Here is an 18,305-nt window from a genome sequence, read left to right as displayed (position 1 = left end):
TTCCTCTTGTAGCTGAAGAATAGATCAGCACTATTGGCACAAGAATCCACTGACGTGAGCCCCTCTTCCATACCAAAGCAGAAGATACCTCATCAGTGCAGTTTCCTTCATCCTTCATGACATGGAAGATCCTCAAGGCACCAAGCCACTTATTTTTCCCAAACCCTGGGCTGAGCAAGGTGCCATCCATGTCATGGGTGGGTGTGGAGCTTGCATTCTAGGGCTCAGTCAACACACTCAGCATGATATACCAATGTGCCATTGATTGTATTAGAGCAGAGAGTTTAGGAAATAAGACCAAAAGTCTCACTTCTGCGCTATGGTTTTGCCAGTGCCATCCATTGACCCAAGGCAGCATTCAATGGGAGTTGTAAACACAACTGGCTTGGAGCACCTTAAATCCAGCAACTGCTAGGGCACTGAATTCCTTTTCGGCTTTACCGGTAGCCCTTATTGAGGATTAGCCAATCTGGGTTTCTGAAGAGGCTGCTTCTCCTCCGGATCCAGCACACAGAATGCAGTGGGAGTCCAGCTATCAGAGCTACTGAAGAATTTCTTTGCCTTCTATCCAAGATTCAGAAAAATTTCCCACACAGCAGAGCCACTAAAAGTCCCACACCAATGCTTACCTTTCCTCATGAGCTTCCAGTGTTGGGCATAGGTCCTCACCTTGAGGTGGTGGATTGTCCTTCTCCAAGAGGAGACCCTTCATGAATCAAAAGGGGAAGAAGTGGAATCAGTTCATTGTGAGTTCCTACTGGGCATTTTCCCTTTGGTTACCCTCATCATCGGGGTCGTAGCTCAGTGTTCCTTTGTCATTGGGAGAGGAGGAAGATTCCAGGGGCATTCCATCAGAACCCTGGCTGAACTTGACTCAGCTGATCTCTCCTCTAGCGCAGGGGCGTTCTAACCAGTTCTACAGGGTCCCCCAGCCAGGTTTTCAGGATATCCCTAATAAATATGCATGAGAAATATTTTGCAAACACAGGAGGTAGTGCATGCAAATAAATCTCATGCATATTCATTAGGGATATCCTGAAAACCCGACTGGCTGGGGGGTCCATAGGATTAGTTTGAGCACCCCTTCTCTAGAGAGAAGATTTCTGCTACTCCAAGTTTTTTGGATAAGCTGGCAAAGTCACATTCCATCAGTGTAAGGAAGGAAAAGGGCCCAAGAATAAATGACTTTAGGCTTCTTCAGTTCCTTCAATCTCCATGGCTATCCTGGTTCACCTGCAGATTAGGATGTGACAGATGCCAGCATTGTGCTTTTCAGTGACCTGGAAGTTGGATCTAAAGAGCAGGGTTCAGGTCTCCCCGGAGTTTTGGATGGCTCTTCTACCACATTACTCCTTGGTGGTGTAGTCAGCATTGTTATTTGCTAATTGCACTCGTGATCACTTTAACATGCCTCCTGGAAAGGATCTGAAAGCTCTAGACATTTTGGGGGAAATAAATCTTCTAAGGATCCATGCTGAGTACTTGGATTGCAACTTGCCAGCTCTCAGGGTGCGATATGCATGCAAAAGCCAATGCCTTTGATAGAAACATCAGACCCAAAACAGGTGAACTTCTGTTGAGTAGTGAAGGAATATGAGAAGCACCTCATCTATTCTATTTATGAAGCTTCTGATACCATGGCCAGAAATTTGGTTACTTCTGTAGCAGCCTGAAGGCTCACATGGTTGTGAGCAGGAGGCTTCTGAGAGGATGTGCATGATTGTCTTGTGTATGTATCCTGTTCAGGGGGGCAACTTATTTGGTGGCAAATTTCAAAAGATGGTGGCTCTGATTAATGAGTGTCAGTCCACCTTATATTTTGTATAGCTATAGGGAGGGATCAGCTAGCTCCTGCCTGATGCCAGTACTTTTCCTACAAGATCTATTCTTCCCCAGTGGCAGCACAACTTCATGGACAAGGAGTCTACATGTTCCCATATTTTAGACAATAGGTCAGTGACAAATCCATCTTCACTGGGAATTCTGGAGTCCCTTGAGAAGATCATATCACTCCTCTAGTACTAAGTTTTTTGGTCATCATTGTCAAGTCAAACCTGGTTCCTTCTCAAAGAATGAAGTTAATAAAAGCCTAGATAGGCTTGCCTCAGAAAAAAGCATTTCTCACCATCGAAAGCACAGCATTTCAAGAAAGGTCTCTCCTCCAACAAGACATAACATCAACAAGATCAGTCCTGGTCCTTCTCAAACACATACTGTTGTGTTGCATGTGGTTCCTCTGATGCATCTTCACATGCAGGATCTTTAGTAGGACCTCCAAAACCAATAGGTTTCGCTCTATTAGCCACAGGGGTCACCAAATCTATGTGTCCCCTGTGATGAGAGCATCCTTTTAGTGATGGATGAATCCAGACATTCTAAAAGTGTATCCCTTACTGCATGTCCACAGCATCAAGTAACTTTGTCTATCTACACCTTCAGCAAGGGGTTGGGGGCACATATATGTGGGGTGTGGACCCAAGAGTTGTCCCCTCATGGAGAGTCATCTACAAATCAATCACCTGGAGCTATGAGCCATCTGCTATGTTCTAAAGACTTTCTGTCACCTTCTTTCAGGAAAGAGAATCTTGATCCAGATAAACAACCAAGTGCTCATGTTCTATGGTAGCAGGGAGTTATGGGCTTTTATGCCCTCTGCCAGGAGGCCTTCCAAATCTGGTCATGGCTAGGCCATTACAGGGCCCATCTCTAGGCAATCTACCTTCCAGGAATCCAGGATGCATTGGCAGAGTTGCATGAACTGCACGAATAGTCTCTGGATCAAAGAATTGTGGATGGCTTGTTCAGTTGGTAGGTAAACCCCTGATTGATCTTTTTGCATCTGAGTATCCATAGATCAGCTCCCAATGCTTTTGTGTTAGACTGGCTGTTGATCTTCTCTAAGCATACTCACCAATTTGTCCAATTACCAGGACTGGCCAGGAGGTCATTTGGGATAAGGCAAAGATAATCTTCATAGCACCAGCCTGACCATGGCAAGTGTGGTATCCATATCTTGGCTATCTGTCAATTTAGTCTCTGGTTCCATTTGGGACTGTTTCTGATTTTCATCAGAGAGGTGGAAAGCAGGTTATGCCATCTGAATCGGCTATCATTGGGTCTTATGGCATGGATATTGCATGCCCAGTAGTCTCTTCCTTACTCCTGCTCAAAGGCTCAGATTTCCAGAGCCACAGTCAATGTATCCCATTCAAATCTGACTTCTCTTCATCATCATAAGGATGATTTCTGATAGAGAATGGCCAAAACAAATTTTATGAGCCATGGATTGTGATACACAAATCTCCTAGATCATGATTCATTTAGTTGATTGTTGTCACCAAAACAAACAATATGTAATATCAAACAAATATTCATCAGATATTACAGTAGTACCAAAACAAATCAGTCATCGCAGCTGAGGTATTTCTCTTAGCAAAGAGAGAGAAGTGTATGAGTTTAGGAAATCTTCCTTAATGCTACAAGAAAGTAATGTGCCCTCTCCTTTATAAATGCAAAATATTCCTGTAGTTAATAGTTTGCATTTCTTTCTGTTTTCTAGAGTAAATGAATCTCATCCCGCTTGACTCAAAGGTGAGATGAACTATGAGTGTTTCCCAGCCCTGACTTGGAGGCACACCTAACTGGTTTGAATTTTAGGATTGCCGCAATGAATATAAATGAAAGATATCTGCATACAGTGGATCATCTCCACTGTATGCAAATCTATCTTATGTATATACCTTTTGGAAATCTGAAAAACTGATTGGCTTGGTGGGACTCCAGGACAAGGTTGGGGAAAAGTGACTATATATCATCCTCTGCAAGCCTGGATTTCCCACTAGGTAAAGTAGGCAGCTGCCTAGGAGCACCAGGCTAAAAAGAGTATCACCTCTTCTGTTCTAGAGTACGTTATCACAAACACTGCTCAGCCTGAAAACAGCACCCCATCAGAACCACTCCCTTAAAGTTGCAGGGGCACTCAATGTGACAAAATTTGGAACACTGTAGAGTTGGTGCCAATCTGCCCATATGCTTTCATTAGATAGGTCTGATGGGGCACTGCCGCTCAGATTGAGTGGTACTTGTGAGAAAATTCTGCTGCCTACCAGGACAGGGGGGGCGGTGCCTCTGCAATCTTGGGTGGCATCTCCCATGTCTCCTCCTCTCTGCTCCTGTGCCTAGGAATGCTTGAAAGGTAAATCCAAGCATGTGCATTGGGGGTTGTGAATTTCATACTCACTTGATCTAACTTACATTTGTTGGTTACCAGAATTTGTAGATTGGGTCAGGGGAATACTTATTAAGAGAAATGCTCTTGTCCATCTGGTGAACCTGGCAAATCTGAGCCAGCACAATTGACAAAAAAGTGAGTAAATGCATTAAAATCTGAAGCAACTCGCTTAATTCCAAGCAAACCCCTGGTGGACCAGAAAATGCAGAGGTCAGTCTTATTTGTTAGATTCAACTCAGGAAAACTGAAAAGAAGTTTCAGCCTGTCAGACAAATCTATATTTGCATTCAAGTCCAGTGACAGATGGCCTATTCATCCCTATAAAAATCACTGTAAGGGCAATTTTCAAAGCTATTTCCTTGGGTAAAACAACTGCCTGACAATTGCCCACTCTCTTATGCATCGAAAGGTAGGTACAGCATTTCACAACTGACATGCTTTTATACACATTTAAGAGAGGAATTGCCTGGGACATGTTTTGGGTTGGATCAGAAAATTATGATCATAGATTGTATTTTCAAATCTGCGTGCAATATTGTTCATTGCCCTTTTACCAGCAGAAAATGCAGGTGCATAGTAGCAGATAACTTTTTGCAGTGGGCAGCTGAAAATTAGATACAAGATCCACAGGTGCAAAATACCCACACACTTTGTACCTAGACAGTTTGAAATTTGCCCCTCTGTAAAGCTGTAGTAATGGATGAATAGGATTTTCAGCAGCTGGACAATGATCAATATGGGGTTGAAGTCCATGTTTGTTTGTTTTTTAAATTATGTTTTGTTGAGGTTTTCAAGTCACTTGAAATAATCTTGGATTTTCCTCTCTAGACAGAAGTAGAAATAAGAAGCAGCAAATCCATCTAAAGGTCTTCTTCATCTTTGCCAATGTATCTGTCCCCAAGGACCTGGTTTCCAATTCACATCTGGGAATTTGTATGTTGTTCACCCTGTCTGAAAACTGTAATTTAACAGAGAGGCAGAAGAAAATGTTGAAGTGTTGAATCTTTAGAAATAAGTTGTGCTTAGAAGAGCATCTAATCTTGGAAGCTAGAGTTTTTCAAAAAATCATTTTTAAAGAACCCGCTCGACATTCTCTCTTACCAAATGCTCAGGCTATGGTAAGCAAATTAAATGTAAGCTTAAAGGGAGAACAGAGATGCACACCCATATCAGGTTCAGAGGAAAATCAGGAAAAATATATTAACGGAGGTTCCATTCCCTTAGTGGGATTTTCATCTGGACACGGAGAAAGAAACATAGTAGTTTAAATAATGCATCCAACAGCTGTAGTGTGTACTCTCATTGAAGGCATGCCGCACCCAGAACAGCTGCTGTAAATCTTAACATGATGACATCATCCACATGCACACTGAAAACTACAGTGCTCCCCATAAATCTAAAATTAATTACAAAGCAATATCAGTTTCTGAGCACTGTGTATAACAAATTGCTGTGGTAGTTTCTGTATGCCTTATCTGTCAGATCAGCAAAGGAAGGGTTTCTCCGTGTGCTCTATTTCATGACACTCTGAACAGTTGATTTAAACTCCACAAATCTATAGGAAAACAGCATGTATACTTTTACCCATGTCGAAAGTGGGCAACGCTGGGGGGCGATGACACGTGAGGATTTCATTTCAGGCACCTACCTTGCAGCTGGCTGCCATCTAGGTGCGGAGCGCCTGGGAACTTTGTACCCGTGTGGTTGAGCGCCTGGCCAATTTTTGACAGAAAAGCTTCACAGGCATTTTCCCTTTGAAAATTTGCTTACAGACCAGTGGGGCGTAATTGCTCTTATAAGGGATAACTTTCTTTCACAAATTTATCAGGCACATTGCTTAAATAACCCTTGCCTTGTCCTAACTAGGGATACTATGGCTTGTGTTTGTGTGTCTGTATAATGTGCATTAAATAGTTATAGAATTATAACGGGTCTTGGAAATTATTTATAATTTAGATAATTATATAAGTAAAAAGGTTTTTGAAATGTTTTTGGGTTTTGATTTTTCCTGGTCTGTGTTCTGATGAAAACCCCATTAATTGATTAAACCATTGGCAAATACATCTTTACTGGCTTTTCTTTCATTTTTGTATCAATTTGCAGATCCATTTTCTCTAAAACATCATGCAACATACTGTTTTCATTAAGAAGTGGCCGTTTTCTAGCAATATTCCTAGATTTGATGGACTAAATTGACAGGAAGAAAAAAAATATATCATAATTTTACTGTCAGTTACATTTATGTATTTTGTACTCTGCTGAATCAGTTCACAGTTTCTGAATTCTGCTCATTCATCGCAATGACAAAGAGGAACATCTTGGTGGTGGGGTGGCACTTTATGTCCGGGATGGCATAGAGTCCAACAGGATAAAGATCCTGCATGAGACTGAATGCACAATCGAATCTTTATGGGTAGAAATACCTTATGTGTTGGGGAAGAGTATAGTGATAGGGGTATACTACTGTCCACCTGGCCAATATGGTGAGATGGACATGAAATGCTAAGAGAAATTAGGGAAGCTAACCAAATTGGTAGTGCAGTAATAATGGGAAATTTCATTTACCAGCAACACAATAGTGCAAGGAAACATCAAAGTTCCACAAACAGTTCATCAAAAGGTGTATATTTATTCACAAAGATTCATCCGGCAACTCCACTTTCATATAGCATGCATCTTATAGGGTTGCCGGATGAATCTTTGTGAATAAATATACACCTTTTGATGAACTGTTTGTGGAACTTTGATGTTTCCTTGCACTATTGTGTTGTTGATTACTTGCTTAAGTGCAGGTTTATTGCTTCTTGTGGCTTTAGATTTCATTTACCCCAATATTGACGGTGTAAGTGAAATATCATGACATGCTAGCGAGATAAAGTTCCTGGATGGATTAAAAGACTTTTTTATAGAGCAATTGGTTCAGGAACCAACAAGAGAGGGAGCGATTTTAGATCTAATTCTCAGTGAAGCACAGGATTTGATGAAAGAGGTAACGGTGGTAAGGCCACTTGGCAATAGTGATCATAATATGATCAAATTTGAATTAATGACTGGAAGGTGGACAGTAAGTAAATCTACGCCTCTAGCACTAAACTTTCAAAAGGGGAACTTTGATAAAATGAGAAAAATAGTTAAAAAAAAAAAAAACAAACCCAAAACCTGAAAGGTGCAGCTACAATGGTAAAAAGTGTGCAACAGGCGTGGACATCGTTAAAAAAAAAAAAAAAATCATCCTAGAAGCACAGTCCAGATGTATGCCACACATTAAGAAAGGTGGAAGGAAGGTCAAACGATTGCCAGGATGGCTAAAAATGAGGTGAAAGAGGCTATTTTATCCAAAATATCTTCATTCAAAAATTGGAAGAAGGATCCATCGGAACAAAATAGGATAAAGCATAAGCATTGGCAAGTTAAATGTAAGACATTGATAAGACAGGCTAAGAAAGAATTTGAAAAGAATTGGCCATAGAGACACAATAAAAACTTTTAAAAATATATCTGAAGCAGAAAGCCTGCGAGGGAGTTGGTTGGACTGTTAAATGATTGAGGGGTTAAAGGGCACTTAGGGAAGATAAGGCTATTATGGAAAGATTAAATTATTTCTTTGCTTCGGTATTTACTGAAGAGGACGTTGAGGAGATGCCCATTCTGGAGATGGTTTTCAAGGGTGATGATTCAGATGAACTGAACCAAATCACGATGAACCTGGAAGATGTGGTAGACCAGATTGACAAACTGAAGAGTAGTAAATCACCTGACCAGATGATATACACACCAGGGTTCTGAAAGAACTAAAAAAATGAAATTTCGAACCTATTTCAATTAATTTGTAGCCGATCATTAAAATGATCCAGTGTACCTGAAGGTTGGAATATGGCCAATGTAACACCGATATTTAGGAAGGGCTCCAGGAAACTATAGAACGGTGAGCCTGATTTCTGTGCTGGGAAAAAACGTGGAAACTGTTATAAAGGATAAAAGCAGAGTAGTTAAATTTCAAGCAGATTGTGATAAATTGCAGGAGGACCTTATGAGATTGGAAGATTGGGCTTCCAAATGGCAGATGAAATTTAACGTGGACAAGTGGAAAGTGATGCATATGGGGAAAAATAAACCTTGCTGTAGTTACACAATGTTTGGTTCTACATAAGGAGTTGCTACCCAGGAAAGAGATCTAGGCATCATAGTGAATAATACATTGAATTCATCAGTTTAGTGTGCTTTGGTGAACAAAAAAGCAAACAGAATGTTAGGAATTATCAGAAAAGGAATGCTGAATAAAACAGTGGATGTCATGATGCCTCTGAATCGCTCCATGGTGAGACCACATCTTAAATACTATGGTCACGCATCTGAAAAAAGATATAGTTGCACTGGAGAAAGTGCAGAGAAGGGCGACCAAAATAAGTGGCATGGAACAGCTGCCCTATGAGGAAAGGCTAAGGAAGTTAGGACTGTTCAGCTTGGAGAAGAGACAACTGAGGGGGGGATATGATAGAGGTCTACAAAATCATGAAAGGACTTAAACAAATTAATGTAAATCTGTTATGTACTCTCTCAGATAATAGAAGGACTAGGGGCACTCCTTGAAGTTAGCAATAGCTCATTTAAAACAAATTGAAGAAAATTCTTTTTCACTCAGTGCATAGTTAAGCTCTGGAATTAATTGCCAGAGGATGTGGGTAAATGGGTTTAAAAAAGGTTTGGATGTTCCTAGAGGAAAAATCCATAAACTGCTATTAATTAATAAAAAATAGTAGCTTGAGATTTATTTAATATTTGGGTACTTGTGACTTGGATTGGCCACTATTGGAAACAGGATACTGGGCTCGAATGATCGTTAGTCTGACCCTGTATGGCATATCTTAAGTTCTTAACATTGAAAGGACCATATGGGTAAAAACATTCCTTTCCCTTTCAAGTGGGCTTGCAGCATAGATGCTGACCACTAGTTTGTAACTCTGGCTTCTTCTCTCCACTTTCCCTTCTCCTTCATCAAAGTAGCCTAATGCCCAAGTTTTGAGAGAACTTTGATCTTGCTGTAAACTCGATTTTAGGTCTCTATATCTGGAAGCCCTAATTCTGATCCAGCAACTTCCCAAATCTGTTTATGCTAGCTGATTCTTCCAAATGTAGTGGATTGAAAACCTGGACTCATTTTTCTGGCTGAGTTTTTAGTCTGGAACTGCTGCTGTATCTGTGAGTCCGGTCGCTTTTAGTTTATTTGCCCTCTGTTTATTTTCAGCATTGTTGCAATGTGAAACTGATAGTTCAGTCTTATACCTGTGGTTTTCTAATAAGCCTAGACATTTATGTTATGTACCCAAGAGGCATCACTTCATTGGATGAACACCTTAGTTGGAATGGACATCCTGCCATATCAAACTATCTCATACACTGTGTTCTTGACAAGGCAATACTGTAAACTGTATCTAATTGTGGCATAGCTTTGTAACCAAACACTTTATGAACTTCCTACTCAGTGTGGCCTTGTAATGTGATAACTGTATGTGCAGTGAAACTTATATCTGGGACCACTTATTAAGAACATAGTAAATCATAGCAGATGAAGCCTAAATAGGTACCCATCGAGTCTGCCCAGTTAAGGTTTGTCCACTCTGGGTAGATGCAAATATAAATTAAATTTGCATTTGCAACCCAACATTAACTTCTCCTTTCTCCCATATCCTTCACCTGACCAATTGCCGCCCTCATCTGTTCCAAGCATGCCCAAAATCCTGGCCTCCACCACTTTCGCCAGCAGGCCACTTCAGGCCCTTTCATCTTCAGCTTTGCTTCTTAGGAGTTCAATATTTTAGCCAACATCCAGGCCCCCAACAAGAGCAGTGGTGTGGGGGGCGGGGGTATGATTGAGACATTATCTGAAAGGCATTGATGCACAAGAAGCAAACTTTTTTCTAATGGAAAAGAAGTTGTAGATCTAGAGGTAATGATATGAAACTGCAAGGGGGAGGGGGGTAGGCATAGGAATAATGTTAGAAATTACTGCTTTATGAAAAGAGTAGTGGATGCTTGGAATACCCTCAGAGGAAGCGGTGAAGACAAAAACAGTAGCGGAATTCAAAATAGCATGGGATAAATACAGAGGATCCCAGGTGGCAAGATGAGTATGAATCACTGGGCAGCCTGCATGGAGCACTGGGTACAACCTACAACACATAAGGGTACTAAGTATTATTTAAATTATAAAGTTTAACACATGTACAATATGTAATCTTTATTATTTTATTACTATTAAAAAGTTATAACGGGTATAATATCTCAATACATAGTCGTATTCATCAATGTTAGTATAACATAGGATGAAGCGGTTTGGTTGGTAAAAGGAAGGGGTATGATTTATACATCAGGTTGCTAAGAGATAGGGAGAGATATACCGCACTCTGTATATTCTGAAGCCTTGGCACTTTGACTGATTGATGCAACTACATTGATGTACTGAAGACCTGAAAAGGGAGCGCATGGCATTCACTGATGTAAGTGGCACTCCCATCGACGCATCATTGACCCATAACCCCAGATTCCTTGACTCGATCAGAAAGCTGTTCAGCTAAACATGACAAGCTTCTGAGTCCTTGAAGCATTCTACTCTAAGTGCCGATAATAGCAGTCACTCTACCAACACAGTTATATTTGGCACATCCTAGATCTACAGTGGAAAGGGGTAAGATTACCCCCTCCTCCTCCAATCACCTGAGCACTTTCCCTGCTTAGATTATTGGCAGAAGGTTTCCATTGGGAGACAACAGATCCAATTTCAAGAACCAATCTTGTGTTGGAAGAGGACATACCACCACCTACAGCAGGTCAGAGACCATATGAATTGGTGGATCAAATTATGATTTTGGTGAAATCATTCACATTAGTGATACATTCACTTCAAGGTGGATTCTACCCTCTACCCTCAGGTGGTGGCTACAAACTCATGTTCTTCGAGAAGGTGCACTGCTTCATCAGCACCACTTTGTCAGCTTCCTTACTAAATACTGTTAACAATGGATGCCTCAACAAAGGGTTAGGGAGCTCACATTGGCTCATATCGAACTCAGCACATTTGGTCTTCTGAGGAAAGTCAATATCAAATCAACTTGCTTGAGTTATGAACAATAATACACAAGTGTTTTCATGCACCATCTTCAGGGCAAGAGTAAAATAAATAAATAAATCTTGATCCAGACCGACAACCAGGTAGCCATGTTTTATGTCAACAAGCAAAGGGGGACAGATTCATGGCCCCTCTGCCAGGAAGCTCTCAAGATCTGGACTTGGGCAGACAAGAATCAGGCACTTCGTAGGCCTTTTATCTCCCAAGATGCCAACATGCTTGCAGATTGGCTCAGTAGGATATTTCATCCACACGAGGGATCTCTACATCAATCTGTAGCAGACAAGATTTTCAAATTATGGGGTCAACCATCAGTGGACCTGTTTGCTTCAAATGGGAATAGCAAGGTAAATCAATTCTGCTTAATTCTTCCAAGTGAGCTAAGGCTACCTCAAGTCATGTTCTTCCTTAATAGAGGAACAAACCTCATGTACTTTTTTCCACTGATACCACTCATAGTTCGAACAGTACAAAAGGTTCTTCAGGATCATGTTCAACTGTTCTTCATAGCTCCAGCATGGTCCAGACAAGTACATATCTCATGCAACTGTCCAGCAATCCTTCCATCTGGGAACAGATTTGACACTTAACTCAAGAGAATGGAACTCTTTATTATCTCAGTCTCGTTGCCTGGATGTTGAATGCTCAGTGATGGCATATCTTGACCTACCTACAGAGATTGTTGATCTATTATTCTCATGTAGAAAACAATCAATTCGAAAGAGCTACACCTTCAAATGGAGTACATGTTTTAAGTGGTGTCTGCAGAATGCATTCATCTTTTTTACATGCCAACCTCAGCAACTGCTACAGTACCTTCTTCATTTTTGGAGCTCAGGTTTTGCTACTTCTTCGGTGCAAGTCCACCTTAATGCCATAGCATCCTACCATAATACAGTGGACAGTAAGCCCATATTCACTAATCCGCTAATATCTAGAGTCATGAAATGATGATTGCACATCAAGCCTCCGGTTCAAAAACCTCCGTACCATGGATCTCAGTGTGGTTCTTGAAGGAGTATATACAAGAGGCCTACAGAACACCTTAAGGGACTGGCTCCAGCTGTCTGGCCTGGACCACCTTAAGTCACACACAAGCAGGAAATTCTGGGTCCAGGGTATTTCCCTTGAGAGAGGGATAAGTGAACAGGAGGGCCCCAGGCGAGAGCAGAATAAAGCAAGAACTATGCTAAAACTACTTATCTGTAAACTGCTGCATTCATGTTTCCAGCACTCCAGAGGTAAGCAGGCTTTTGTTTGTTAATTTGCTTGTAAATAATAAAACTTTGTAGAAAAATAGCTGGAGTCCAGACTGCTCTATCCTTTGGCAAGCCAACAACCGCTCACACTGTGTTATAGGTTCTTTCCCAATTAATGAAGCATCTGTTTTAGCCTCTGGAATTGGCTTCATTAACATTTTTTACTTGGAAGGTGATTTTTCTAGTTGTGATCACTCTTGCTACAAGAGTCAGCAAACTCCAGCTTCTTCACTATTCTCCATATCTGCAATTTTTTCACAATAGAGTGGGTCTCTGAACTCACCCAAGTTTCTTGTGAAGGTGGTCTCCGCCTTCTACCTCAATCCATTCCAGCTACATTTTTCGCAAGGCTGCACAATTGCCCTTCACACTTTGGACTGCAAACAGACCTTGGCATACTGCTAAAGAAGGACTCAGCCACATTGGTTTGACAATCGGCTTTTCATCTCCTACACCCTGAACCGACTGGGAGCTTCGGTCACTAAGCGAGCCTTATCTAACTAGGAGGCTGAGTATTTATCACTGCTATGATTTAGAAGGATTACAACTCACAGATTCTTGTTACAGCTCATAAGTTGAGAGCTATGGCCTCCTGTTTGCTCACTTTCATGACCTGCCTATTGAGGATATCTACAAAGCTGCAACTTGGTCTTCATACCTTCACGTTCCACTACTGTCTGATCAACCTTCAAAGACTGACGGTAAATTCAGATAGGCAGTTTTGTGGAAAATGTTTTCACTGTAATGCACTCTACATAGTGGGGAGCAGGTTGCTTACTAAGTAAATGCTCTTCTGCAACCTTCAGCTTGGGACTCCCCACATGTAATGGCTCATTCATCCTCCTTATCGATGGAACAAAGCAAGTTTGCTTATCATAAATGGTGTTTTAATTAGATAGCAGGATGAATTGTCCATGGAATGCCCACCCGCCTCCCTGGAGAGTGTTCTACATAGCTAGACTTAGCTCTGGTACTGACTGAGGAGGTTCATGAGGCAACACCCATGCTAAATAGAGATCAAAGCTCTAATATCTTGGAGAGACAGGTCCATTCAGTGCCGCCAGATATGATCACCCACATGTAATGACTAATTCATCCTGCTATCTACAGAAAACCCCATTTGCGGTAAGCAAACATACTTATCTCTGGTTATGGAAGATTGGAATTTATACTTCAGATTGTGAAAAGTAACTATTTTTTCAGTTTAACCTGGTGCTGTTGTTCAACAATTGATGTTTGTACTTCCAGGTAGAGAAAGGTAAATGCACACAACAGTAACCAGGAACTCAGTGGTGAAAATGTACGGTGCAAATTTCTTGTGATAACCCTTCAGGAATAAGCCTCGATTGTTTAAACCTTTTAGTATTTCTGCAATTTCTTTCTTTTGGCAAAAGATTTTAACCATATTTTAAATTGTCTTTTTAAAGATTATGATTCAGATGCCATGAGCAGCTCTTATGAATCATACGATGAGGAAGAAGAGGATGGTAAAGGTAAAAAGATGCGCCTTCAGTGGCCCTCTGAAGAAGCCTCCATGGATCTTGTGAAGGATTCCAAGATTTGTGCCTTCCTCCTCAGAAAGAAGCGTTTTGGACAATGGACCAAACTGCTGTGTGTTATCAAAGAGAACAAACTTCTGGTAAAGCTATGAAATATTTTTTTTTCCATTTAAAACCATGAAAATTGGATGAGTATTATGACTTTTCAGTTTGCTAATCTAGCATTGTTTTGCAGTATTGTTTTACTAGTTGTGAATCATTTTAATAATTGTGAATCTAATGCTTGAGTGAAGTATGTTCTTAGCTTTCTTATCTGTGAGTCTGCCAAACTGATTTTTTCATAATCTGTGCTAATAAGTTTTAATCCCACCTCTGCTTATAAATGAGGATGATGCTTGATCTTTTGAAATGTTTTGGCCTTTTACTGAATTTTTAAAGGTTGGTCAACCTATCCCCTTTTTTCATTCTTGCCTGGGAAGTGAGATACAGTATTTAAAATTTGATCTCACTCTTGCTCATCTAAAGATAGCTTTTATATATTGGGGTAATTTATCATCATCATCATCATCGTTTGTCTCGCATCTTTCCTGCCAAAGAGTTCAAAGCATATTACAGATAATACAGAAATACAGTGGTATAAACAGTGCTATCTTTCTGGGGGAAAAAGGTGATGGTATTCACGTGCAAGATACATGTATTTTTTTTTGTTTGTTTGTTTATTTTTATAGGGACCACAGAGCAACTCAAGCTGGTGGGGGAATAAGGTGCTGGCACTCAGTACCAGCATGTATCCCCTGAAAAAATGCCCTGGGTGTAAACTTATTATAAATCAATTGATATACATTGAAATACAGTGGTACAGATATGGTAGATGTCATTGATATAGAGGATACTTTGAATACATGGTTTCAGTGTTCACAGTAGGAGTAAAGACTATAGACTGTTACTTTGGTTGCTTGATTGAAATGTACAATTCCAGGCCAGTGATATGAATAAAGCGATACATAAATGGAATTTTCTAGGTGAGTACTTGACATATGACAATAAGTACAACGATTCTTATCTGATTCCTTAAAACTCTGGGGAAATTGATTCCTTAAAACTTATCCGATTCCTTAAAAATTATCTGATTCCTTAAAACTCTGGGGGAAATTGCCTTGCTGCCATTAACACCCGTCTCACAAATCTCCACCTTGCCTTAAACACCTCCAAAACGGAACTGCTTCTCATATCACAACTCCAACCTCCCAAACCCTCCCTTGCAAACGACCCGGCGTATAGTGCCATCTCCATTCAGCATTCTGTTCGAAACCTTGAGGTTCTGATTGACCAGCAACTGAACCTAAAACAGTATATCAACACAATCCTCAAGGATGGTTTCTTTAAGCTCAACGTGATGAAAATATTAAAACCCTTACTCCATACTAATGATTTCCGCACCGTCATCCAGGCCACTCGCGCATCTAAAATGGACTACTGTAACTCCCTCTTCCTAGGTCTCCCCTATTCCACCATAAAACCACTTCAAATGCTTCAGAATGCAGTAGCAAGGACCATCTCCAATGCCTGTTAATTTGACCACATCACTCCCATCCTTAAAGACCTTCACTGGCTCCCGATCCCCTCACGCATCCTTTATAAAACTCTTACCACTATTCACAAATCCATCTACACACACAATTCCAACTGGCTTGATGAGCCATTCCGCTTCACACTCTCTAGCCGCCCCACCAGAGCTGCCAATAAAGGAACCCTCCACTTGCCTTCCCTCAAGAAGGCACACCTTACCTCCACGAGGGACCGAGCCCTTTCCATCGCTGGACCTACCCACTTGAACTCACTACCCACGAACCTCCAGCTTGAGCCTTGTACCATTAAATTCAGAACTAACTTAAAGACTTGACGCTTGAAACAGGCTTACCCCGAATAGATCCTCTGTACTCTTCAATTGCTGCGTCAGCACTTAACCTGAAACCTGTATAAAGTTATGTTACAATGTATTTCTTATTACTTCAAGCAGCCTGTTGCTCTTGTTTGCCAGTTCCTTGCAATATCTCTGTTCCTATGTAATCCCTTCCCTGGTACCTGTTCAATGTAATTTCAAACTTCAGTTCTGCTGTAAACCGATATGATGTAGCTACTAATATCGGTATAAAAAAAGCTTTAAATAAATAAATAAACAAGTATACGGTATTTTTAATCTGTGGCAGTCCCTCATTTTCATAGTACATTGTAATTTAGGTATCAATAGTAAAGCGGTGATTTATATCATAAAGAACTATCTATAGAGTTGTCAGGGGTAATATACAAGATTTGACTTCATGATGATCTTAACAGAAAGAATGTTATGGGTTATAAGCAAAGATTTAATAATATGATTTCTGTCATTTCCTTATGATCAGTCCTTGCAGGTGGTTTAAGGATAAGAGCAGAGACTTTTAGTGATGCATGTGTCATTGGCGAATGGCAAATGCTGCTTCAAAGAGCCAGATTTTCAACAGCTGCCTGACACATAAGAGATCTGGATCAAGTCTGATGTGGAGCAGCAAGAGGTTCCATAGTGTTGGGACTGTATCTGCAAAGGTTTTCTTTCTAGTTCTGGCAAAGCTCCCAGTTTTGGATGATGGCACTACTAGATGTGCCTGAGTAAGTGACCAAAGAGAGCAGGAAGTTGTATAGGGGATTAGCGATATCGCAAGATAGGTTTGTGCCATATCACTGAGTGCTTTACAAGCTAGGATTAGACATTTTAATTTTGTACAGTAATGACTCAGGCACCATTGCAGGCTTTTTCAGAATTTTTTTGTCTTCTTTATTGTGCGGGCTGTGACATTCTGTATAGACTGCAGGTGACTGCTCAGGGTGATGAGGCTTCTGGAGTAAGGGGCATTACAGTAGTCTAACTGCGAGATTATTAGGGCTTGGATAAGTTGTGAAAGCATTGTCATCCAAGAAGGATTGAAGATGGCAAAGCTGGCATAGGTGGTAGAATGTATTTTTGGATACTGCTTGGAACTGGACTTTGGTGGTGAGTTGAGAATCTAGGATTTAGCCAAGGCTCTGCACTTGGAAGCTGAGGATTAGAATCGTTCCATCAAGGGACACTTTTGAGATGTGGTGGTTGGGTTCTTTCCCTCCAGTCTATAACTTATTTACTTAAAATTATAGACCGCATACTCCACAGATCGCAAACAATAAACTAGCATAACAATCAAAACAATACAGATTTTTTTATGTAGAAGGTAAGGGGATCCTTTATTAAGTTGCAGTATTTTCCCTGGAGGAGAAAATACCACAGGGGTTTACTAAATTGGGGTATTCAGTACCACAATATGGTAAACCCTGCTTTTTTTTCCATAGTGCTAAAATACCTCCAGGGAAAATCTTGCAGGTTACTAGGTCCCCAAATGCCATGCGATGGCAGCCCCTTTTGCCTGGGGCTGCCTTCTTGTTAAAAGGCCTGAGTGGACTGAAAAAGTGTCCCAAAATCCCATGAGAAACCCTGTCTTACTCCAATCCTCTCCCTGCTACTTCTAGAGTTGACTCTAATGCAAAAATAAAAAAATATGTATTTTAAAATCTCACATCAAACCCCTTCCACTCCCTTCCCAACCTTGCTCCTTTGAAAAAGTTGGCCATCCAGGCCTCAGAACAATCACCAACCTGACCTAGCCTCAAGACTACTCCTCCCCCCACACACACACCCCCTAGTCTATATCCTTGCACCCCCCCCCCCCCCCAGGTCATACCTTGGAATCCTTGGTGGGCTAGTGGGTCTCAGAGTGCCTCCTATGTTCTTAGCCCTGCACAGTCATTAAAAATGGTGCTGACTGGTCGCTTTCAAATTTTGCCCCTGTTATTCACATCAAGATATTACTGTTCCCTCCATCTCTTTACCAAATTGCATCTGCAGAATAATCACAGACAATAATTGGCCTATTAAAACAGAATTAGAATCCTCAGTACTGAGAAAACAAACATGTTTTCACTTTTTTATGAAAAGTGAAATAATTTTGGTGTATCCTAATGTTGAGGGATAATCTGTTCCATAATCAAGAGCCAACCATTGAAAAAGCCCTTGCCCTCAAACAAGTGTGTCCTATTCTTTAAAGGATGAAACACCGAGAAGTACACCCTGATTTGATCGTAATTGTTACATATGGTACCATATTAATTTGTTTTTAAGATAA

The 18,305-nt window shown here is 40.8% G+C and overlaps 1 protein-coding gene across 3 annotated transcripts in view; it reads left to right on the top strand.

Annotated features, from left to right (window-relative positions):
• Positions 1–18,305, top strand: part of AFAP1 (actin filament associated protein 1) — a 440,313-nt gene that overhangs the window by 262,616 nt on the left and 159,392 nt on the right. For all 3 annotated transcript variants that reach the window (XM_029591685.1, XM_029591691.1, XM_029591678.1), the window contains exon 6: positions 14,044–14,255. In XM_029591685.1, the coding sequence (XP_029447545.1) occupies positions 14,044–14,255 (212 nt within the window). The remainder of the gene's footprint in view (positions 1–14,043; positions 14,256–18,305) is intronic.

Source organism: Rhinatrema bivittatum, chromosome 1 (genome assembly GCF_901001135.1).
Source record: "Rhinatrema bivittatum chromosome 1, aRhiBiv1.1, whole genome shotgun sequence".
Classification (NCBI taxonomy): Eukaryota; Metazoa; Chordata; class Amphibia; order Gymnophiona; family Rhinatrematidae; genus Rhinatrema; species Rhinatrema bivittatum.
Note: the sequence above shows the minus strand (reverse complement) of the source record. Positions and strands in the feature narration are given on the sequence as shown.